We start from the raw sequence: 25,148 nt of genomic DNA, 5'->3' as shown, positions 1-25,148 counted from the left end.
AAGGCTCTTTAGGAGTGTTCAGAATTAAGTTTTCTTCCAGAAGCACAATTCAAAGCAGATATTCTGGAAGGTATCTTCATCAGTATTTCTAGGTTACTTGTATATCAAAACAGTGATAAAATTACTTAATGCCTCACAGCACATGTTCTATAAATAAAAGTGAAGATTTAGCATTGGGAAATTGCTTCTTTTTTTGAGACTAATGCCACATTTAACTGTTGGACTCTGTGTGGTTGTGTGTAAAAGCTGTTGCTACTGTTCTTGTTTCCTCTCAAGGAATGTAGAATTGTAACTGCAGTCTGTTAAATTAGCCAATCTCTACTTGTTTTTTAGTCTAGAATTATTGTGGTGACAGATAATCACCTACTTAAGTAATTTTTAGTTTCCATGTACTATTGTACTATTTGCTAATCATTATAACTTTTACTTAAATGCCTTCTGGAGTCTTTGTAAATTATGTTTTTCCTAACTATCTTTTCACTGAAAAAAATCTGAAGTGTGCATTTAAAACTGTGTTTCAAGTCTAGTGATGCTGGAGAAAAGTCAATAAAACCAGGAGAGCTCAAATGGTTAGCATTTAAATAATGCAGTGTACTTTATACTCACTAAAATCTTGTTGCTCGTGTAGTAATATTGACCATGTGACTTTTAGAAAAGCACTAAAGAATGAAGTACCCAAAGCCTTTCTAAAATATTTTAGGGTTGTTTTTTTTTATTAAAAAAAAAAGAAGAAATATTAAGTACAATTCACATTTTATGCTGTGTGGCCAGGGCTCAATTTATGGCTGCAACCAGCAGCTAATGATATGTTTCTGAGTGACCTGCCCTAGATTCTGTGGTGGTCCTTTTCTGCCAGGGGGTTGGACTTGATGATCTCTAGAGGCCCCTTCCAACCCCTACCATTCTGTGATTCTGTGATCTACTCATGATATAAGCAAGAATGATTCATTGGTCCTCACATTACTTCCACAGCTGAAGTGTACATAGGAATTGGGAAGCCTGCTGAGGCCACAGCGTGTACCCAGGAAGCAGCTAATCTCTTTCCAATGTCGCACTATGTTCTCTACATGAGAGGCCAGGTGGCTGAACTTCGTGGAAATATCGATGAAGCCAAACGCTGGTATGAAGAGGCCTTATCTATTAGTCCTACCCATGTGAAAAGCATGCAGAGGCTGGTAAGTCTTGAGTCCATGTTCATAAGCACTTTCCTCTCCATTTATGCTATTGTATTGTGAAATCTTGACTTGGTGTGGGAAACCCATAGGTTTTGAGGTTTTGGATCTTTATTCTTGTTAGCAAAATAGCTAAATCTTTTCTGTTGTAGGCTAGAGGAAAGACCAGTTGTTCTGATATCTAATTCCAAACTAAAAGTTGCATTCCATATGTTGATGATTTACCTTCATGTTATGTGATTTCATGAATTTTTGAAAGGTAGAGAATCAGTCTGGCCCTCAAAGGAATGTGTAGCTTTAAGTACAAAGGTGCCTTCCCCAGTATAAACGCATGTTTGTTTATACACTTCATATATACATATATGTATATATTCTGTGCCTACTGTGTTAGGAAAATGACTTTCTTTTTTAAATCCAGTTTTCTTCCAGATAGAGCAGAGTAGAACAGATGCAATCAGATTCTTACCCAGCCTTTTTTTTTTTTTTTTTTTTAAGTAGAAAATAGTAGGTGCTTATGAATTATTCAGAGAAATTTCTCATGCATCCCTGAGGGGAACATATGAGACAAAAGTTCAGGAAGGCAGCACAGGGAGAGTTTTTTGTTTCACCTTTTCAGCATTTCAAGATATTTGAGCCTACTGACAAATGCCAAAAGGTTCCTTTTTCTGAGGAACCAGGCAGTTAACCTAAAGCAGTGCAACTCAATGAGAATGAATTCTTGCTTTTCCGGACATCTTTTTGCTCCTCCTTTCAATCCACCTTTGAATAAACGGTCTATAAACACAAGATGCTCTTCAGAATGACTTGAGAAATTAACTGCCTTAAAAGGAAAGTGAGATTAAAAATCCAGGGCTTCCAACCTGGGTTCCCTTTTTATGAGCTTTTCAGTTTGAGTGCAAGCTGGAGGAAAAATATTCATTGTGGTGGATTGGCCAGTACTTTTAAAACATTATTATAACTTAAAATTTTGTTTTTAAAAAGCTTTCTTTAGACTTTTTCTGTACTAAGGGGTTGTTTTGAATAGATGCTGAGGGATCCGTGCTGCTTAAATACAGATATTAAAGATGGATGATACAAAAGTACTTGTCTGTGTAATTCCATGTAGGGAATTTTTTGGATTCTGTATCCTTCTTCATCTTTTAACTATTGCAAAAAAATATTTTGAGGAGGAAGTTTGCGGTGTGTCTTGACTGTGTGTATAGATGAGTATCTGTACATATCAACAGTTTGTTTGTATATGTTTACCTTTTTATTGTGAAGAGATACTATCTCTGTTGCAGTGGAGCTATAGCAACAGCACTGTGGAGGTACCAGCCTCTATAACAACAGCTGAAACATTAACTGGTAATATTCATTTTCACAATTCTAATATGACAATTCATTTATGAACCAAAGTCCTGTGAAAAAAAAACCCAATATAAAATGCTACTGTTTCAACAGTACTTACCTTAGAGGTAACTCTAAGTTACTTTAGAGCTTAGATTTATTTATATAAACTTTGGTGAATTTCTTATTTGGGGCAAATACCAGGTATGAATCCTAATAACTTAATAAAATGCAACAAAAAGGAAATAAGATTTAAGGATGGCACAAATTCAAGCATGTAGCATACATGTCTAGCCCTGCCTCTCCAAGTAAAATTACTTGAAATTGTTGAGCCTGAAATCAGTTTTGAAGGAGTTTTTTAATTAAAATTTTAGAATGAGTAACAACTGGCACCTAGTTCAGTCAGAAGTTAAAATTTCCTAATGCTAGTGTTTGAGAAACCTGGATTTTAAATTTATTTTCTTTTGGCCAGAGAAGAACAAAAGCTAGATAAAATGATTCTTTATGTTTGTATGAACAAGAATGGCTTTTTGAGAATAAGCAGGATTCCTCCTTTTATAATCCATCCTTTTAATGATGATACATCATAGAATCATAAGGTTGGAAGGGACCTTAAAGATCATGAAGTTCCAACCCTGCCATGAGCAGGGAACCCCACCACTAGATCAGGTTGCACAAAACCTCATCCAACCTGGCCTTAAAACCTCCAGGAATGGTGCATCAGCAACCTCCCTGGCCAACCCATTCCAGTTCCTCGCCACCCTTGTAGTGAAGAATTTCTTCCTAATATCTAACCTAAATCTCCCCTCTCAGTTTAAAACCATTATTACTCCTTGTCCTATCACTATCTTCTCTCTGATGAAAAGCCCCTCCCCAGCTTTCCTGTAGGCCCCTTTCTCTGGTAAGAAAGATAAAAAGTACTTAAAAGCTTTACTATTTTTCAGTTCAACTTTTTGGCCATAACTCTCCTTAAGTACTTATCCCTGAATACCATCTACTATTTCTACACAGAAACAACCTTACTAATCTAAATTAACAAAGAAATGTGTGAAGAGAGACTAGCAAGATTAGTCTGTGGCTTGTGAAGTGATATGCTTCCTCCTGTGAGTTGGGGCACATCCTGGGCTCTGGAGTTTCTGCATAAAGACTTGCATTTGTCTCAGGTGCAGACTCCCTATTCTGCTAATGTGACTATGACAACATGCTCTTTGCAGAAGTCTAATGTATTACATTTACCTTTTATTGGCTGGTATGAGCTGTTAAACTTAAGGAACAAGTTATTAATTATGCTGCTGTCTCTAAAGTCTTCACTAAAAGGAAAAACAGGAGGACTTGGCAATAGTGTGAAAATTGGAGCAGGTGAGAGTAGTGGAAGAAATCTGCTCACAAACAAAATTATAATGATAAATGGGAAGGTTTGGAGAGAGAGGTTAACTCTTGCTGTATATGCTTCAGTAATGAAATGCCTAAGAAATGTAGCACCACGTGGTAGAGGCTTGATCCATGAATAAAAGGCACTTTGTTTACCTGATAGAGTGATACTGTTACGATACCCAAGAGGTGAGATACTCTAACAGAGACCTGGATGCAGGGGGCAGCGTGTTTGTGTTCATGTTCTGCTATTTCAGTCTGTTCTGAAATGTTGGGGGTTTTATTAATTAAATCAGCTTATCAACAAAACTAGGTCTTTCAAAGTGAAATGCTGTTAAAATTCTCTTCAGTTGCTTGTGCAAATAATTTTTGCTTGTACAGTTAGTTTTTATCCATACATTCATTCATTGTATCCTATTAGGCAGTTCCCATTTTAAGATCTGATTTATTCTCAGGTACTATTTTTTACCATTTGTCACTAACTGAAATTTTCTCCAAGCCAGGGGATACATGAGCTTGCTATTTGGCTAGCTCTAACTGTTCACAAGGTGTCAAGAGTGAAGCAGTAGCATGTCAGTATCAATTAGTGTACTTCAGAGTGCAGCAGCAATGCTTTTGAACAAATGCAGCGTCCTTTCTTGGTTTGAAGGGTTGTATAATGCACTCTGAGAAAACAACACGAAGTTGTGTTGTAAAGGTTTGAAATGCTTCAGTTTGTGTTCTGTATTTCAAATTGCTCTTTATCACACCTGCTGAAATCTAAAATTTTCTTTACTGACTAAATTGAAAAATGACAATTCACACTTCAGTTGAATGTCATATATACTCAGTTGTCACCTGCCTGATTGTGGCCAGAATGGGTTTATTTGAACAACTTTCTCCATTCTCCCTACCCTTTATCATCACCACCAGATTTGTGCATTACCGCTGCCTTCCTGCTTTTGTCATTGTTTTCCTCCTACATGAAAAAAAGAATAAACAGTCTTTTATCTCCTGTAGTCAGAGTGCTGCTGTGGAAAGTACCCTATATAGCTGACATCTAAAAAGTCCTGAAACAGGCCGTTATTCAGGAATGCCTGAAATGGCAATGAAAATTTCAACCCATTGTCTAGGAAACATGTGTCTATTCTCTCACAGGCTGAAAATTTCATAGCTAAATGTTGCTTTCATATGAAATTGTTCTTTCCACCATCTGTATATTATTATAATCCTAGAAAATTCTAGTATCTTTTTACTATTAAGTAATTCATCTTAGCACTTGTCAGTTAATCCTATTAGTAGTTTAGCTTCTAACAGTAGAAAACTGAAACAGAAAAGGAGAAATTACTTATCCAAAATTACTCATGTAAAAAGTTGTTTTCAAAAAGCATTATCTAAGAGAATTACATTCCCCACCCAACACTGTTAGATGTCTGTTAAGCTTTCTTGTAATTATGCCTACCTGAGTCAGATCTCTTAAGGCTTAGATTAACTGTGTGCTTTACCTCTCGGTTATAAATACATTGTTATTTATTTCTAACCACATTGACCTCATACATTTTTTTCGACCCAAAGACACTTTGCCAGAAAGAAGCCTGGCAGTATGTATGGGTGTTGTGTGCTTATGAGCCTGTTAAGGCTGTTGAGCTGACTGAAAGGAAGGAAAAGTAGAGAAGACTTTAGGTATGTGAGTTCAGACCCTGCTTGAAGGGGTCAGTGAAGTTGGAGAAGGACTAAACACAGTCACTGAAACTCAATTTTTTTCCTTTACTGAGGCATTATTCTCTAGTATTTATTCTTCCTTTCATAGCAAAGACTCACCTGGGGAACATTCACTAACTAATTTTGTTTTCATTGTCAGGCAACTATACTGTAAAAATTGTTTAGGCCAGGTAGGCTTGTCCTAAGCATGGTATGCTTTTTCTTGTTGGTGGTCTGTGTTGCAACTGATTACCATAGAGCTGAATGCTTGTGCCAAATCTCAGTGTTTGTTTGATTCACTCTCTAAGTGCATCCTTATGTACACAGTGGTTGAAAAAGAATGGAGAAATAAGTTTTGTTAGTAAAATATTGTGGGTTAGCCCTTCAGAAGCTTCAAGGTTATTTAATAGAAAGTAGAGAAAGTAACACATATGTTCAGCCAAAAGTCACAGCTCCATACAGAAGGAATTTTACCGTGATTTCACCACTGTCACATCCAGGTATTTCAAGCACTCACGTTCTGCACTCTGAGAAAACAATTGCAGTTCGAGTTGTATTTTAACCTGGAACACACCTATTGAGTTAACTGACTCAAGGACCATTTCACTACACATTAAATTGTTCACCTGCCAAGTGGCAGTCACAGGCATTATTATTGTCTGCCTTGAAAACATTATTACCATTTTAGCCTTACAACAGAAAAACATTGGTGCTTAGTGCAATAAAAATTATATAACACCAACTTGCATAGTCATTACTTTTTGAAATACTACAAAGTGTGGATCTAGGTGGATAATCAAAAAAGTTTGTTTTTTTCCCTTTTTATGTTAAAGTTACCTTATTTTTAGTGTTATTGAGATTAGGTACAGCAGTTAACTACTTCATAGTGATTCGTATCTTAAAGATTACCACTGGAGAAAAGATCAGTAGAATTTCTTAATCCTTGAATGCTTTATCATTTAAAGCAGATCTATTTTTGTTCAGTATTTGACAACAATAATTGCTACAAATCTGCATTTGAACTAGAGTTTAGTTGCTCTTTTGAAAACAGAAAGCCACTGTGGGAATTTATGACACTATGATTTTATTAATCATATTAAGCAGTGAGCTCCTATTTGCTCAGTCAGGACTGTCTGCTAGTCCACTGAGAACTGCCAGAAAGAATTTTATCACTTCTGTTTCTTTCCATTTTAAAAAATGAAAAATTAATTAGAGGTAGATGCTGGCAGAAGGAAGGGGTGCTTTGGCTGGGGTTACTCCTCTTTATTTGCCAGATCACAAATCATGCTGTCACAGTCCGACGGCGTTAGTAACGGACTGCCGGAGGTCAGGATGCTTCCATGACTTTCCTCTCTTGTTGAGAGACCATTGTTTTTATTGCATGGTGTGGAACTGATAAAATTCCACCCATCTGATAATTCATTACAATTTGCTGTTACAGCAGGTCAGTCCTCAGTGTGCAGTATTACACCCAAGTTGCTTCTCTTTGCTTGGAAGATTGAGCATCTTTGTTTTCAATTTTCAATATACAAATAGTGTTCATCTCAAGCTTCGATTGATGGCCATTTAATTAAAAAATATTTTCAGTCATGCTTCTAATGCAGCCTGCTTCTGCAATATGATTAGGGAATGTCTATGCAAACGATTCAGTGGCAATAAAAAGCCCCAGTTGGGTTCTTCACAAATTAAGATTTTGGGGTTCTGGCTCTCTCTTGATGGTTTTCTTATAGAAATTTCAAATATACCTTAGCGATCTGCATTGAGGCTTCTGTAGACAAAGATGTGCCTAATATTATCCAAATAACACAAAATATATATGACTCTTTACATGGGAAGTATCTCCTTGTTTCATAGTACTAAGTAGAAATGATGAACAGACCAAGCAAGCTAGTAAAATCATCTCATCGCAGCTAATGAAAAAATTCACCTTTTCAGGCTTTTTTTATAAGTGTAAGGGTAATTCTTGTTAAAAGTCTTTCCAGAGTCCTTCCATCTCCATAAGCATTTTACTGTCCAAAGGGCTGACTAATGTAACAGAATTGAAAGGTCAGTAGTCTTAGTCCTGGTAATTCAGTTTATGGCCAGGAGGCCTCATGTCAGAAAAATGCTAATAGTTGCTCTAGATATTTAAGTTCTCTTTTTCTAAAATAAGAAGAAAATGGAAATGAGAGAAGGCCTGGAAGAAACTGCAAATGTGTGCTATTCCCTGCAGTCCTCTGGAGGCTCTTACATCCCTTTTCATGGATACGTGCTGGTGCTTTTTTGCATGGATCTCAAAAATACGGCTTTTATTTTGCTCAGTGTAATTACCTTTCAATATGAGAATTGCTTCGCAAAACACTTTTAAAATTAGGTCATTCTGCTGAAGTATGCACTGAGCTAATTATGATTATTTTGCTTCTCTGGACATTTTTGTGCTCATTGAATTTATTACAGCATTACTTTATTGCTGGAGCTGAGAACTTAAACAGCAATCAAAGCACCTGGTATGCGTGGCTGTCCTTCCTGTAGTCTCCAAGAGCTTTGGCCTGTAGGCAACATCTGGCATCTAATAATTTTATAATTGTATTTCATATAATTAATAAATATTTGTAAGGTTTTATTTTTGGGATAAATATAAAAAATATTTTAAAGGCTGGAGAGAGCAGCCATCAACAAACGAATGAAAGGAATTTTATTCTCCTTTTTCTGAAGGAGGTTCTGTTGTAGAATTCTGTTGCTGAGAACTCTTAACTACAGGAAATCATTTGAGATGTGAAGTCTTCTACATGCTTTGTGGTTTTGTTGGCTGTTTTTTCTTTTTTTGTAGTGCATAACTTTGCATATTGGTGAAATATAATTACATGCTACCATTAAGAGCAATCTGAAGGAGACAAACCATTCTGTGTGGAGGCTGGTGAGGGGTTTGGAGGGCATGTCATACGAGGCTGAGGGAACTGGTGGTGTTTAGTCTGGAGAAGGCTCTGGAGAGATTTTATTGCTCTTTACAACTGCCTAAAGGGAGGTTGTAGAGAGGCCAGTATTGGTCTCTCCTCCCAGGTAATTAGCAATAGGATGAGAGGAAATGGGTTTAAGATGTGCCAGGGGAGCTTTAGGTTGGGAATTACAAAAAATGTCTTTACTGAAAGAGTGGTGAGGTATTGGAATGGGCTGCCTAGGTAAGTGGTGGAGTCACACACCATCCCTGGAGATGTTCAAGATGCATTTAGATGTGGTGCTTCAGGACATAGTTCAGTGGTTGTGATAGTTGGATTATGGTTGGATTTTATGATCTTGAAGGTCTCTACCTACTTCTATGATCCTGTGATTCTATGTGTATGAGAAGCTTGCAGGACTGAGGCTGAGTGTCTGAAACCTAGCTCTCCAGTAGTCTCTCATAATTATTACAAAGTTGCACAGGAGTTATTAGTGCATGTATTTTGCTAGAAATCTCTTGCAGTTTTCAGGTGCATTTCTAGTGCACCTACCAGTGATGATTCCTTTCTTCTAGCTAGGAACTATAAGCAAGTTGTTCTTTAAAGTTGTGCTTTATCTTATCCTCATCAAGCAGAAAGTGGCCTTCCTTAATGCAGAACACAAGATCTGGAAGCAACTGTCCCTCAGGAAATTATTTCAAAGCTTGCTGTTGCCAGGGTTATGTCAAACAGCTGCGTTCCCCAGATAAGTTGTTTGCTCTAGCACAGTTTTTTCTGCAAATCCCCAGTATGGAACCAGTCTTCTTATGTCTCTTTATGTCTCCAACTAATCTCATTTAAATTTTATTTGGAAACCTCTTTCCCATTTACTGAAGGTTAATTTCCCTACTAGCCAGTCCTTCCCCTGCTCACGAGTTTGCAGATTAAGTATGATTTGAACCTTGCACTTTGGAAGGATTCAAGCAACTTACTGTGTATCAAGAGCATAATAGAATTTCTCCAAGATCAGTTGTGGTTTTTTTAAACACAGACTGTGTTTTCTGGTAGCTAATTGGTTTTAGATGGAGGGAAAGAATTGACCAATCTAACTATCAGAGAAAGCAATTATTTCAGCAAGGTTTAACTGGTGAAAAAAGCTGAAGTCTGTTTTGTCTGACCCTGAAAACTGTTGGTTTCTAAGGTTTGATGTCTATTTTTCCATTATTCTTCATATTACAGTATATATTTCCAATGAGTAGCAACAACCGGTATTAATAAAGTGATGTGCAGGTACTGTTCTTCAGAAACCTGCCATCTCTTGATTTCTCAGTTGGAGATATATATGCTGTTTGGGCACCTTGTGTATTGCATCTAAGTAAAAATGGCCAATGTTTTTTCTGAATAAAAATAACTGCTGTCTTCTGTAACTTGATTTAGGGAATAGGAGATGAGAATGGTCTTCCAAGTAAAACCATTGTGGCCAAAGCTGCTGACTGCAGGAACTCTTTACTAAAGGTCTGGATGACCTGCTTCTGTAGTACAACAATGCAATCACAATCCATCAACCCTCTCAATAGCTGTGCACTGAGACCATAAATTAAACTAAGGTATGTCCTGAGGCCAAACCCTGACATCTACTCACCATCATCCATCCCTATTGGATGGATGGACTAGTGGTAACTAGTTCTTGACTAGTTTTTATATTTTTATACTGCTCTAGTTTTGATTTGTTTTCTTCTCCCCAGATATATTGAAACTTTACTGAAAACCAGAAAAATTAGTTCTGCAGCTTTAAAAAATTTTTTTCCTGGAATTAATCTATGTAATTGAATACCGTGCAGGCCAGCTTAGTGTCTCACCAGTGATAAACACATACTGGATTTTACTCCTCTTTTTCCTGTTGGATACTGCTAACCATTCCTTTCTCCAACCTATATTCTAAGGCCTTCCACTTAATTTAAGAAAACTGAAAAAATAATTTTCTTTCTGCAGTACAAACAATCTAGTATTTTTTAGTCGTAAAAATGATTCTATTATTTAACTTGGTAGCTAGTCTTTGATTTCTGTTACTTTTCTGTCCTTTTCTAGGATGGAGATAATCCAGTTCTCACAACTTTTTTATCTGTATCTCTCTCGTTTTGCTTTTATATTGACCCTGAAAAGAAAATTTAGTAATTTTTACTTTGAAACTCTGGATACCTTTTAAATTAATTTTCTACTGACCATAAAGGATCTTTTCATGCCGTTGCTATGGCATGACGTAATATTAATATCAACACACTAGAGTAACAAGCCAGTGTCTTGGTGAGCTGGTATTGATTCTGTACATCTGGAGTCGTGAAACAATGGTCTGAGTTTCCACTTGTGTTAACTTTTTTGGCCGCACTGCAGGCTCACTGAAGCTGTAAGAACATGACCACATTTAACCGGGTACCGGCTACACCTGTATCAGAGTCTACATTGTACGTTTTATTTGTTTGAGCCAGTTATCCATGTGTAAAAACACAAGGATCCTTGCATTCTAAAACTAGGCTCTTTCCATTACTCTGCCATCTGCAACTGAACATGCCCACCACGTGTTTAATCCAAGTTCACTCCACATGAAACACAGTGAATGCAAATTCGGAGTTGTTAATATTTTAAACGCTGCTGTCATGGTAAGCTACTTGGATAAGCATATGAATGGAAAAATATATCATGAGGAAGACTTAATAATGCTAAACTTGAAAACAGGAGGCTGTTTTGAGCTTTAATAATTTTTTTAATATGCACTGCAGTGTTGATCTTCATCTTTTTAATTCTGATATTAGTAAGCATGGACTTTATAGATAACAAAAAGATAAGAGCTTTATAGTTTCAACAGTTAATCACATATATATAAAAACACCTAATACAATTCGTTAATACACTGAGTTTGCAAACATCTCTTGGCATTTAAAAAAATACCATTAGTTATACTATTGACTAGACTTACCTAGCTTTAAATGCAATACAAACCTTCTAATTTCTCATTCTAAGCATCACATTCATGGGACTCACATTTAATTCCTGTACTTACTCTTTCCAGTGCATTTTCTCTCTTAAGAAGATAATTTTCCCCACAGGGATCTCCAGTATCAGTCAATCTAGTTGAGGCAGCAGGATCAATATTCCCGTTTTCCTGCTGCCTGCTGAAGGGAGCCTGTGGGGTGTCTTTTGTGGGTTTTGACTTGCAGATGCTTGGCAGACTTGAGGAGGGGTTTCGCTTATGTTATTTAAATTAATTACTGCCATTGATGGACCTCCTGTTGAAATGACAATGATTATAACAGCTCTATCCATCAATGAAAATTATCTTTTTTATAGATATTGCCTTTGCATTCAGTTTGTGTGAAGCTCCTTCAGTCTGTGGCAGCTCCTTGATAGCCACCGTTTGAGCTAAGCCAAGTGAAATGAAGCCCTTGTCTCAAATTCACTGCAGAACTTTTAATACTTTCAAATAATAAATCAGTTCATTTACCTACATCTCTCTTTCCCCCAACTATCTTCCCATCTCAATGTTGTTCTGGATTTGCTCAACAAATGTAGTATTTCCATTGCAGTGGAGGTGGTTGGTGAAGGAGATGGCTGTTTGGACAGCTGACTATTCAGAAGTACCTTTGGCATCAGTAATTTGTTTCTGATTCCTTTTTGTTCTGGTTTTGAGAGCTTTGTTAAGCTTAGCACTGTTTTATAATAATGTACTTTTATAGGTAATAAAGGTAAACTAACTCCATAGATCTTTGTTTCTTATCTTACATTATTACTGGGTAGAAAGTTCAAAAGCTGACTTCAAACCAGAACTGAATATGAAGTCTGTGGATGTAGAGCTCTGAAGGAAAAAGAATCGCTGCTTTCATTTTAATGGGTTGCTAGTTTTTCTCAGGTGTTCTGTTCAGGTTTATGCGTTGATGCATCCTCCTGCCCTTCAAATCAGAACTTGGGTTTGAACAAAAAAGAAATAAGTTTTGGTTTATGTCGTTGGTGGAAAGTTGGAGGATATTATAGCTCTTAACATAAATTGGTGAGCACATATGTGACATAACGTTATGCACTGGCAAACTAATTTCATAAATTTCCTTTTTGTTGTTAGGTTGTTTGTGTGTTCATATAATTACCATTATATGCAATAAATACAGTTTTTCAGTTACACTTCTCTGGCCATCTTTTTCCTGAAGAGGGGGAATATGGTCCTGGGAAGAAAATCACTTTGGTAAGATGTGACAAACCATAACTCTGTGCTCCCATTCTGTAATTAGGGGTTGTAGACAAGAGACGGGAGTTTAATACCTTGAAGTTTGTCAGAATGGTTGTAAATATTTATTACTGTCCAGTTGTTGAGGTTGAATGTAGTTTTGTACCTGCATTTTTTTCAAATGCCCTTGTCAGAGTATTAGGAAGCTAAAAAAGCTCAGTACATAACAATACATTACAGCTTCTTTCTGCTAATCTCTGACCTGAAGCCTAAGTGTGTAGTTTATTCATGTATGGGTTTTTCACGTAAAACTGAAAAATCCTGCTTTACAATAGAAGCTATTGTGGTACTTTAAGGAAGCTGATTTTCAACTACTAGCCCTTACCTTGGATTAAAAGTTGTTTGTTTTTTAAAACAACTTTTCTTTCTTAAGAGCTGGCATAGAACTGAAGGGAAAAGAAATATTAGCTAAACATAAGGATGTTAAAATGGAGTGCTTAAACTGGAGAGCCACATATCTTCACATAAAACATTTGACCTGAAAGAAATCTTCAGTCTTTTATTACTGCTAGGATAAACCAAGCAAAGCAATTAATTAGCAATGTACTTACTTGGCAGAAATATGCAAACATGGACATTGTTCACAATGTTCAAAGCTAAGCACTGTGAGGAAAGACATTACGTGAAATACTTGAGCAATAGAGCATGTTTTAGTGGGCCCATTAGGATGCAAACATTTGATTTTTTTCAATTATTGTTTTTCCTAAACACTTTGATGGAAAATCCCAACGTTTTTTAAATGCTTCCCTCTTATCCCAGGAACTTAACTTTATAAGTCAAGTTATTAATGTTTCTTTCATGGATGTATCTGAAATTAACATTTCAGTTCAGGGGTTTTTTTTGGGTTATGATTCATTGATTAGTCTTTTTAATCAGTGTTGTTGGTGAAATTATTTGTTGCAGCTCAGTGTGTTCTTTCTCCCTCAACCAGTACTGATCATGCTCTTTAAGCCCAATATCCTTAGGAAATGAAGCTTACTAAATCATTATTGTTTGTGCGTGGGTTTGTCAGCTTTCCCTTAATAACTTTTAAATGCTTTACCCAGTTTCACCTGGACAGAAGAGGGAATGATGTAAAAAAAAAAAAAAAAAAAAAAAGGATGTAGCTTTAAAATTGCATTGTCTTGTTTAAAAATAAATCCCTCTCTTTTCTAAAGAGAGGCAAGTAGTAAATTATGGCAGATGTTGTAAAGTGGTTGTAAGTGTTCAAAAGACAAGCAAATGGACATCTATCAGCTGCAGAGCCATTTCAATTTCCAGTGTTTTCATGGTCCTTGTTACAGTTTGCCCTGACAGCTGACAATAGCTTATTTGGAATTCTGTCTACTTTTTAATTTATGGCCATTTGAAAAAGTGATAGCCACAGTGGTATTGGAACAGATGGCATTATGAGGGTCACAGACCCAAAGACATACCAGAGGGCTGTGAAATGCTGTGACACAAATGCTGTCTGTGATGATGCTTTGTCATGTGAATTGAATGCCTAGCCAGAAGTTGGTAGGTTACAGTTGCCAGAAATAGCTGTTCTTGTTGTAAAGTCTAAAACAGTATGAAATGCTGTCAGATCTGTTAAAGTAATTGACACAACGGGCTTAATATCTTTTAAAATTCTGATATGATAGTGTGAGCTGCTGGTGATCTCTGTTGAAAATAAATGATGTAGCTTTAGCCTGGGCATCCAAAGTCATCTCATTTGCTACAGAATCAAACCCTAAGCTTCCTAAAATTAGAGGATGTTTCATTAGTAGGTGCAGTGTTTCTGCCATGGATATTACGTTGGATTAAATGTAACATATCAGAATATTTTTGCCAAAGATAAATAAAATACATGGATATTTAACACAAAAGCTGGTAGGAAATGTTTGGACCTCACCCCACACTGAGCATCTGCCTTAAGTTCCAGAGTTCCCACCTTCCCCACCAAACCCACGCTGTTGCTGTAGTTCTTATCCTTGGAAGTGGAAGCTGCCACTCTCCATTTCAGCTCTTTGCTCAGTGAGCTTTAGCTTCCCCATTTGCTTATTCTGTTCAAGTCCTGGCTTGTGTGGGAGTGCCTCTTTTGCCATTCTTTGTGTTCTTCCTGCCAACTGCGCTCCAGTGAACTAGAAAAAGTGACTCAAGTGGACAAGATTCTGACACTTGGGAAGGGGGATTCAAATGTGTTTCAGCTGCCTGTCAGCTGGCAAAAATAAGCCAAAGGAAAGGACTGAATGGGAAATGGCATTTGGAATTACACTTTCTCTGCAGATTCCAACCTTGTGTACTAACTTACTATACGGTTCAGAAAATGGATTTCAAGAGCCATAAACCAGCCACAGCATATAACTGAACATGCTGTGTCAGTCAGTGCCATGATGAATAACCATTTATAAAAAGTCCATAACCACATTGCATTTGGATTTTGCCTCAATCTTTAGCAGGCTTGCTACAGATAAGCCTAGGGGTGGAGTGGTGATCAGGTCAGCTAGTCAGGCAACATGACTGGAGGCCCAGCTTAAATGCCTTCATACAAATGCAGGCAGCATGGGGAATGAACAGGAGGAATTAGAGATGAGGGTGAACCTGCAGGGCTGTGATCTCATTGGCATCACTGAGACCTGGTGGGATGGCTTCTATGACTGGAGCATCAGAATGGAGGATTATAAACTCTTTAGGAAGGACAGACAGGGGAGACAGGGTGAGGGTGTTGCCCTCTATGTCAAAGACCAGTTGGAGTGCATGGAGCTCTGCCTGGGGACAGATAAGGAGCCAACAGAGAGCTTATGGGTTAAAATTAAGGGGGAGAAAGGCCAAGGTGACATCATGGTGGGGGTTTGCTACAGGTTGCCTGCACAGGAGGATAATATAGATGAGGCACTATATAGACAGATAGGAGCAGCTTCACATTCACATTCACAAGCCATGGGAGACTTCAACCACCCTGACATCTGTTGGAAGAACAACTCTGCTAAACACAATCCAGGAGGTTCCTAGAATGCAAGGATGATAACTTCCTTTTCCAAGTAATCAAGGAACCAACAAGGAGAGGTGCTGTGCTGGACCTTGTCCTCACCAATGAGGAAAGGCTGGTGAGGGATGTTAAACTCAAGAGCAGCCTAGGTTGAAGTGATCACAAAATGGTGGAGTTCAAAATCCTCAGGGCAACAAGGAGAGCTCACAGCAAACTTAATGCCCTTGACTTCAGAAGGGTGGATTTCGGCCTCTTCAGGGATCTGCTCGACAGTGTCTTGGGATAACATCCTGGAGGGTAGAGGGGCCTATGAAAGCTGGGTAATACTTAAGGATCACACTCTCCAGGCCCAAGAGCATTGCATCCCAACTAAGGCGAAGTCATGTAGAAACTCCAAGAGGCTGGCATGGATGAGTAAGCAGCTCCTAGAAAAGCTCAAACTGAAGCAAGAAGCATACAGGGGGCAGAAGCTAGGGCAGGTACCCTGGGAAGATTACAGAGAGGTTGTTGGAGCAGCTACAGATCAGGTGAGGAGAGCCAAATCCCTGCTAGAATTAAATCTCACCAGAAATGTTAAGAACAATAAGAAAATCTTTAGGTATGTTGGGGAGAAAAGGACATCCAAGGAGAGTGTAGGCCCTCTCCTGAAGGAAACGGGTGAGGTAGCAACACAGGATGAGGTTCTCAATGACTTCTTTGCTTCAGTCTTCTCTGTCAAGTGCTCCAGCCTCAACACAAAGGCCATGGCAGGTGAAAGCAGGGACTGGGAGAGTGAATTACCCCCCACCGTAGGTGTAGAGCAGCTTTGTGACCATCTAAAGAACCTGAGGGTGCATAAATCTATGGGACCTGATGAGGTTCACCCATGGGTCCTGAGGTCTGACCACTAATTTTGTAAGCCTACGGGTTTCTCCTTCCTTTATTGAGGATGGTGGTGTTCATCCTCCACTGGTTGCTTCATGTCCCCAAAATACAGAGACTGCCATGCTCAGTAAAACCAGTTGAGGCTGGCCAACAGGGCAAGTCTACACTCAGTGTGAACTAAAGCATAGGTTTCACTTGGGGCCCTGTGATTCTTGGCTGGATGACAGAATTTTCTGTAGCTTCACATCTGTTTTGTCCTTAAGCACAGAGAGCACTGAGGTGACTGAATTGTAGCACTGGAAAGTCTGTGGGGCGTTTCCTGGGAGGAGTAGGAAACTTTAATAATAATGAATGTTCCATGTAAACATGAGAGGAATAAGCATTAACAAAATAAGGCTAGGTGACATTGACACTGGAACAAATGAAAATAAACTGGCTAGGGAAAAATTTGGGAGGATTATTTGAAGAGCATTTTCAGCTCTTCCCAGTCTAAATGTTGTGTAGAACAAGAGGCTGAGGTTGTTGGTGACAATGAGGGAGCAAAATTAATGACCCATGAGAGGTCTTCTGATCTGATGTTAATTAAACTGAAAATGCCTTATTTTTGGTTGTTTTAAGTAAAAAGTTAATGATGATCCACAACAAAAGGTAGCAGTGAGGAAGCCTGATAGGCTTGGATGGTGTTGGATTATAAAAGGTAGGCAATAGTTCAGCTATATTTATTTGTTTACTTCCAGATGAGTATTAGCAAAAGCTGATATGTTGAGATACATTAATGTTACATTTGTCTTTTGTTTGAAATAATTTTTACTGGGTTTTCTCCAAAACTGCTGTTTGGGTTTCTCTCTAACTGTCCAAAGCTTAGTTCTCAGTCTATTCAAATTCTTCCAGTTTTGTGAAAGGTCAGTCGGTATAAAGAAACACTTTGTTTTTCTGACAGTGCTGAAAGCCCTTTCTTAGCCAGTGGTTATGGTTTGGCTCTTCTTATCTCTGACTGATGGTGCAGAGATGGGAGGGTGAGTGCCTTCCCTTCACACTGAAAATAGTCTTCCCTTAAAGGTGGGTCTGCTGGCAGCTGCCCTGTCACACTGACAGATTAGCAATGTACTTACAATCTCTGCATTTCATTTAACACTTTTCAAACAATGACATTAGCCATAGTTATAACGTGTATGTATTTACTTCTATATGCAAAAGTCTCTTTGGCTAAGGGTAAAAGGAATAAAAATATGAATTATGTGCCTTAATCTTTTAATTTCTGTTTTAGTTTAGTAATCAAAGGACTGGTCATCTTTTATCTTATACTGCAGTCCTGACTCTGAATATTTAATACAGCATTTGTCAGAATATTTGAGAGAAATGCACATGCATAAATGCAAAAGGATGATTCAGAAGAGTATCCTTCACTTCTGATTCTTTTTCCACAGTCTTGAAAGTTCAGACAAGTGCATGCTAATTTCTGTAGTACTGAGTGTCTACAAGTAAGGACTACAAGTGCAAGCTTTCAATATAGTGACATTCTAGTCAAAGACCTCCAAAGTACTCAATTTTAACTTTGACAGTTCTATTAATTGTAATTTTTAACCACAGAATCTTGTACTGGGTCTGCAACTCTGATTTTTCTTTGATACACAAGCTATTAGCTATTCCCCTGACTTCAGATTGATTTCTTCATTAAAACATTGGATCAGTTTTTCTAATTACTATTTCCAGAAGTCACATTCCACCAAGATGTTCATTGTCATTATACAAAGAAACTGTCACTAATGAAAAACAGATTCTTAAAAAGTAATTGCTTTATTTTCCTTACTATTTATTCTTTAATTCTATCAGTGGTTGACTTATGGACAGAACATTAATTTCTTGACATTATGATAATTTTGCAGGAGCACAAACTTTCAAAACCAGAAACCATCAGATGTACTAAATTGAAATCTAGTCTTTAGGCAGTGGAGAAGTAAGTACACTGAGTGCCCAATATCCTCCATTCTTGTGAAAAATCCAGCTTTTGCTCAGATGCTTGAATATTGATTCTGGGCTGACTTCGACATTTCAAGAATCGTGGTCTGAGATTTTCTGTTTCTCTAGCCTATTTGGTACTTGTGTAATTTTTTTTGAGGATTTTTTTTTTCTCTTTCGGATATTGAAGGCAACACTTTTATGTTAGTCCTAAGTCTTGAATAACACAAATCTGGTTTTCTTTACTTCTGACCCTTTGACTCAAAACTGATAAAATAATGGCATCAATAACAAACCGAGTCTCTGCAGGTGTGATGTAGTAGTAAAGTTAGCCTGGCTTTTGAAACCAGTGTTGAAACACAGCCACAGCTTAAACTCATAAAATGGTAGGATTTCAGTTGTGACTATATTATAATTAGGTCATGCACTTACACATATAAAATATCTGCCTAGGAGAAAAGAGGTGAGTATATGAATGTCAATATACAAGAACATACTGAGTTAAAAAAAATTACTATGGGCCCACTTAGTAAACAGAAGTGTCTGTAGCTGTGATCTCCAGCACAGTTTTCATGGCAGGTGTGTGAACTTGAGGGATGCTGTACATCTGGGAAAACCTCTTCTATCCTTTGTGGGAAAGGTGAGAAGACACTGATGTGACTTCAGTGCGGGGAGAGAGGGCAGAGAAGACACAGCTGAGCTGGATGGGTGGAGATGGTCGAGAGACAAATCACCAACACTTCAATGTCACCTCATGGTGTCACAGCTGGGAGCAGATGTAAAACATTTGCACCAGATAACACATATTCCAGATTCAGGACTGGCCATAGTCTGAGAACTAAAGTGCTTCTTCATTATTCCCTGATGCCAGTGGTGATGCTGTCCTTGTCAGAGCTGTAACTGTCTGACTTCTGAAGGGAGAATCCTTGTGGTTATACTGTGTTTGTAGATGCATCTTATGGAATAAGACCCTCAGTATAATTTTCAGATGGAGATTAAAAATCTGATAATCTCTGAAGTCACTGTTTCACTCCATCAGTAAGGTGTTGTGTTTGTTTCCCGTGTGCTTGCTATAGTTAAATTAGTTCTTGCAATACAGCACAGTAGTCATGCTATGTTTCTGTGAGCTGATACAATGTTCACATAAAGCATAAATCAACATTATAGCAGATTATTGCAAGATCATATCTTTACAGAAGTCCCCCAAGAGCTTCCATCTTGGCAAAAGGCTGTGATCAGCAATTTTTGAAAAAAAAATAACTAAAAAACCAAACAAACTTTCCATTTCGAAGCTTGTTGCTTTATTGGCTGTAAACAGTAATGAACTAAAAGGCAAGCACATCCCTGTTGGAAGGGGTCAGTCCTTTCCCAGGGGATTATAAATACACAGATGCACTGACAACCACGCACGTTCGTTATTTCACACTGGCAATGTAAAGTTGAGTGAGTAACAAAGCCAAAAGTTGTTGTTTTAAAAATCTGTTGCCAAGCAGTAGGTTTTCTCCTAGCAACAAGTGTTTTGTAGCAGGGGAAGCAATCGGATACCTTAGGGGGTATGTTAGCATTGGGGGAAGGGTAAAGAAATAACAAACTGGGGTTGGGAACTTGCTCCAGTGGTGACACAGAGCACACAGCTCAGTTTCTGGGTGTGCTGGGGGTCAAGGAAAGGACAAGGCAGGCAGGAAGGGACATGTAGAACAGGCAGTGTTTTGGGATACGCAGCAAACAAAAATGTTGGCTGCAGGTGCAGTTGCTTTGATCAGCTGTAGTATTATTAGCTGGTTGTCGTAAATTAAAAAAATAATCCATACTGAGGTGCCAGGAAGTTTTGAGCATATTTGAAGAAACGCACTTTTTTATTATTTGAAAGAATTGCATTATTAGAGAAAACAAAATTTTGGAAACAAATTACATATACATTGCAGATTCTTTTCCAATTAAGAAATTATATATTCATTTATTTTGTGGAAAATTATATTTACTTGTGTTAGTGGTCAATCTAGTTGCTTTAAAACCTTCTAATATGGACCTTCTTCAAAATCCCTGCATTAAAATGCATCTGTATCTGTCATTGCAGATACAGAGCTATTTTTATTCATTGGTTTTCTGATGGAACAGCTTATTTTGAACTGATACACCCTGTCACAATTTTTTCACACTTGCAGAAAGTAGTTACAATGACTAAAACATGCAACTGTTCTGATATATGCCTTCAAAAGGAGGAGTTAGCAAATTATTTCTTTTGCAAAGTCATACTTCTATTAGATGGACACATTTCAGCACAGATTCATCAGCTAAAAGGAAAACAAGAGGGCACAGTATATAAATAGTGTGCTGTTTCACTCTACAGAAGTGTAAGATATTTATTATAGAATACATTTATCATACATATATCAGGACATTCTTCTTGGTTTGCCTTGCTAACACTTCTGTTTCATTATTATAGCATAACACTGTTGTCTCTGGTAAATCTTCAAGTTTGATAGATTTGTTTGAAAATAGCAGCCACCTTAACACATGCAAAACAGGCTGAAAAAGCAGCATGTAACAAGGAGCAGTTTTGTGATGCTAAAATTACAGTACACGTGGATTTGCAATGCATACATTGCATATCAAGTTTTGTAACTGTGGCCATAATCCTTGATTTTCAAGATTTGTAGATAAGATGTAGATAAGATCGTGTCTTTCTGCATACCATGGTTGAAAGTTGATTCTCTCAGGCAAACCTGGACTTTTCAAATAAAAATACAGTAGTGACCTGAGGAGGTTACTGGGCAACTGAATGTCATGAATTCTTTTATTATCACTTTTTAAAAAATTAATCATTATTTTCCACATCCATCTGTATAGCTCTATATCTGATTACACCTTTGTAGCTGCTAGCTTACTGGGCTTCAGCAGCTCATCATATGATTTTCATATGCTTATGATGTTTTCTTATAGCTGTTGTTTATGGAAGGGGAAATTTTATCTCTGAGGAGTATTTTTTACCTAAATAAGGTCTGCATCATACAAATGTAGAAGCTCTTTAGCAAATAAGTCATGTAATTGTCACACTAGGAAACAATTATTATTATCTTATCTGGTGAAACTCCAATCTTGGTAGCTGAGTCTTTTGCAGGTCAACAGGCTGCAGTTCTTAATGTGGTGTCTCTGCTGTGTTTTTGCATGTTAGGTTGACCAAATTTCTTCTCATACTCTCCAGTTCTCCCAGTTAACAGTTTCCTTCTTTGCAGAGTTATAAGAGAGTTCAGTGCTGAAAGTTCAGCACCCTGCTACTGAGGGTAGAAAGCTGTTCCAAAATCTCTCTGATGCAGTTGCCAGGAGTGTCTTCACCTTTTTTTGGTAAACTTACAGCAAACTTACACGTGTATTCTTGTGCCAGCATTATTCTCTTAACTGAAATAGTTTTTCTCTATTTTGTTCTCTCTATTGTTTTTATAGCAAGTGACTTCATCTCCTCTCAGCTTTTGATTGCTAGGTTAAACAAACCAAGTCTGTTAGTTTCATCTTGTAAATGAAGATTTTTTAATTTTTTTTTTATTGTCTCAGTAGTCATTTTCTGTGCCAGGTTTGAATGACCTTTGTTGAACAGAGGAGGCTGCACAAGGTGCCAGAGGAGTCACTACCCTAGCTGTGTATGGCACAGCTGCTAAAGTTCCTGCTGTCTTTCTACTGGAAGCTTCTCCTCATGTCAGCTGAGTTTTCCTCTTTCACACTGTCACTTTTTTACATGGTCATCCTGTGGTTGCCTGATGTATCGAAATACTTCTTCCAAGCTGCTTGGTTGACAGGCTTCTACCATACCACAGAACTTCTGTGTTACTTTTTTGTTATTTTCCACTTTGTTTTACTGAGTTTTGCCATATTTCTGCTTAGTTCTTATAATCAACCTATTGCTTTATACATCATATCATTTTCTTATCTAATTGTATTATCACTCTCATAGTTCTTGTGATGTCATTAATTTAAAAACTAAACATTATTATTATTATTATTCCCAAGACAGTATCCAAAATACAGAGGATATAATCCCAATTCCTAAACACATGAAAGATAAGTATAAATGAAGGTTATTCAGCCAAATGTTTTTGATGGTACATTAAGATATTCCTGTCTATTCAGACTTAGAAGCTGGTTTTTCTGGATTGTATTTTTGTAGGTACCTAGGAGATACTGAGTAAAAACTAACAAATTACTTATGTTTTGACAACAGCACCAGCGGCCTTCAGTCATGGGTTACACCCTGTTTGGCTGAGCATTATAAAACCAATCCTTGGACAGGTGCTTTGGTGAAATCAGCAAACAGCAGTTCTATATGTGGGACAATGTAAAATGAAGTGAAAGGGTAAAGGATCGAGGGAGGAAACACATGTAAAATCATTGACTAACTAGAGGGAGAATCTGTGACTCCAGAATGGGTGAGGAAATACTCGGCAAGATCTTGAAAATAACCTGTAGTGGAGAAGAAAGTTGAAAGCACTTTTTTCCCCTTTTTATTAATTCCTTGTGGGTTTTGTTCTGTTGTCATGTGAAGCTGTGTAGAACCGTGCTTGAAGTGCCTACAGTGCCTCCCTGTTGCAGGCAGCCACACAGAAAAACTCTCTTTTGGAAAGGCAGCCTCTATAGGCTCGTGGCATTGAAAAGTCCTTGATACTCCCAGCTCTGAGCCCCAACGATGCCTGGACACTGTAAAGGTCTGTTGACCTTTCCTGGAGCAGAGGGAATATGAACTCCACAAATCTCCGAGTACTGTTGATTATTCAAAGAGACTGGTATAAATACCAATGAATTGGAGACACTAAGTGCTGCTTTCACTTCTGCAAGGATGGCACAAAAAAGTCTCCTCCTTCTTCAGAGATTCCCATTACATTTTGCTTGTGCCATTTCTGATTAGAGTTTTTTCTGTGAGTTTTTTCAGTTACAAAATCAACCTCTACAATGTAGGACTGGCTAAAAGAAAAGAAAGATTTGCCTAGATAGTTACTAACATAAAGCCATCCTGAAGAGACAGAAACTGGAAGCCTTAAGACACTTTGGGAAAGTGATTTGCCCAAAATAAACCAATGCCAAAAGAACCTCAAAATTCTAAGCAAACCAAATATAGGGAAAAGTGAAAAAACAAAATTTGTACAGAGCTGCAAAATTAAGAAGCCTACACGCAATAGAGGCTTCAGTGTCAGGCTGGAAAGTGCTCTGAGCAACCTGATCTTGTTGAAGATGTCCCTGCTCATCGCAGGGGGTTGGACTAGATGACCTTCAAAATTCTCTTCCAACCCAAACCGTTCTATGATTGGAGGCTTTTATAACTGTGTTAGAAGTAAATGTCATAAATTTATTAGTCTTCCGTGTGAAAGAGCTAGTGAAAGAGATGCAACAGCAGGAAAGATCCTTCAGGGTGCCAACAGTTGTCTCAAACAACTCTGTAATGTACTGCAGCACTTTAAAATCTACAAAGAACAAATTGGTTGCCTTACATTTTTGTAATTCCTTAGGAATTTTCTGTTTCATAATCTTTTGTAAAATGAGTGTTTTCCTACTAATATTCCTTATTACTTACCTAAATGATTAAATAGCAGTTTTTCTGATTGATTCAGATTCCAAAATCCCTATCATATTTATTTTTTTAAAAAAGTTTATGTGCCTGTTTATAAAGAGGGTACAGGGAGGAGATGTTCTGTTTAGGTTTTAAACTGACACACCAAGTCTGAAGATGTGAGCCATATGTCACTTAGCTACCCCTCTGTGTTTCTGCAGTCAATATGTTGTTCAAGCCCATTTCCAGCCACAAAGCAAGAGACCTAACATTATTCTGCGGATAAATATTGTCTGTACATCTGCTGCTAAGCAGGTGAAGGCCAGAAACTGGTAGCTTTGAGATTTTTTTTCCAGTTAGGAAGCAAAGTGAAGGGCTAGGATAATTTGGATTGATCTCTGGGAAATCTTAGAGGAGTTTTGTTTTAGGGTGCTTTTTTAGTTTAGTTTTGGTTTTTTGTTGTCTTTTTGTTTGGTTTAGTGGTTTGGTTTTTTATTCCTGAAGGGTTTAGTACAGAGAGCAGGCCTGTGCTGACAGCTGGTAAACCAGAGGTCAGTTTTCTTGGGTGGATGATGGTGTGAGGTCACGGAAGGGTGTTGCTGCCTGCTCCTTCTCCCTCTGATCTGCAGTAGAACGTGTGTTAAAACAAAGCCAGGCAATGACTGCAAACAATTAGAAATATTATGTGCTTCAGAATATTAAGTCATAAAGAAGGAGATTTACAAACTGGACACTTACAACATATGATATGTGACCATCGTTCTGAGGGAGTGACTGAGTCAGAGGATATTATGTTATCTTTCTCTAGATTGCTCAGTCCATAGACCAAGTGTCACCATCTTTTTGATACTTCGCGTGAAACAAATCTAGTTTTCTCTCTGTTGATTCTTTGTAAGCAAAGCTCCTCACCTTGGTGCTGGTCCCCACAGCAGGAGTCTTCATACCATCCCAGCCTGAGACACCAGTGGACAACTGGCTTTCAGGAGACTCCGCCTCAAAAAAGGATGCGACCTGATTGCCCATGCAAAAACAGATCCTTCTCTAGTGCTCAGTAGCTTATATTCTTAGAAAAGTGTAACCGCAGGCAAACAACTAGTGTTTGCTCTAGTTCTATCACCTGGAA

At 37.8% G+C, this 25,148-nt stretch overlaps 1 protein-coding gene across 2 annotated transcripts in view; it reads left to right on the top strand.

The window, feature by feature from the left end:
- Positions 1-25,148, top strand: part of TTC7B (tetratricopeptide repeat domain 7B) — a 112,597-nt gene that overhangs the window by 85,393 nt on the left and 2,056 nt on the right. For both annotated transcript variants that reach the window (XM_010003710.1, XM_010003709.1), the window contains one exon: positions 973-1,175. In XM_010003710.1, the coding sequence (XP_010002012.1) occupies positions 973-1,175 (203 nt within the window). The remainder of the gene's footprint in view (positions 1-972; positions 1,176-25,148) is intronic.

Source organism: Chaetura pelagica, unplaced genomic scaffold, assembly GCF_000747805.2.
Source record: "Chaetura pelagica isolate M959 unplaced genomic scaffold, ChaPel_1.0 scaffold48, whole genome shotgun sequence".
NCBI lineage: Eukaryota > Metazoa > Chordata > Aves > Apodiformes > Apodidae > Chaetura > Chaetura pelagica.
The sequence above is the reverse complement of the archived record's forward strand: the minus strand, read 5'-3'. Positions and strand labels throughout refer to the sequence as shown.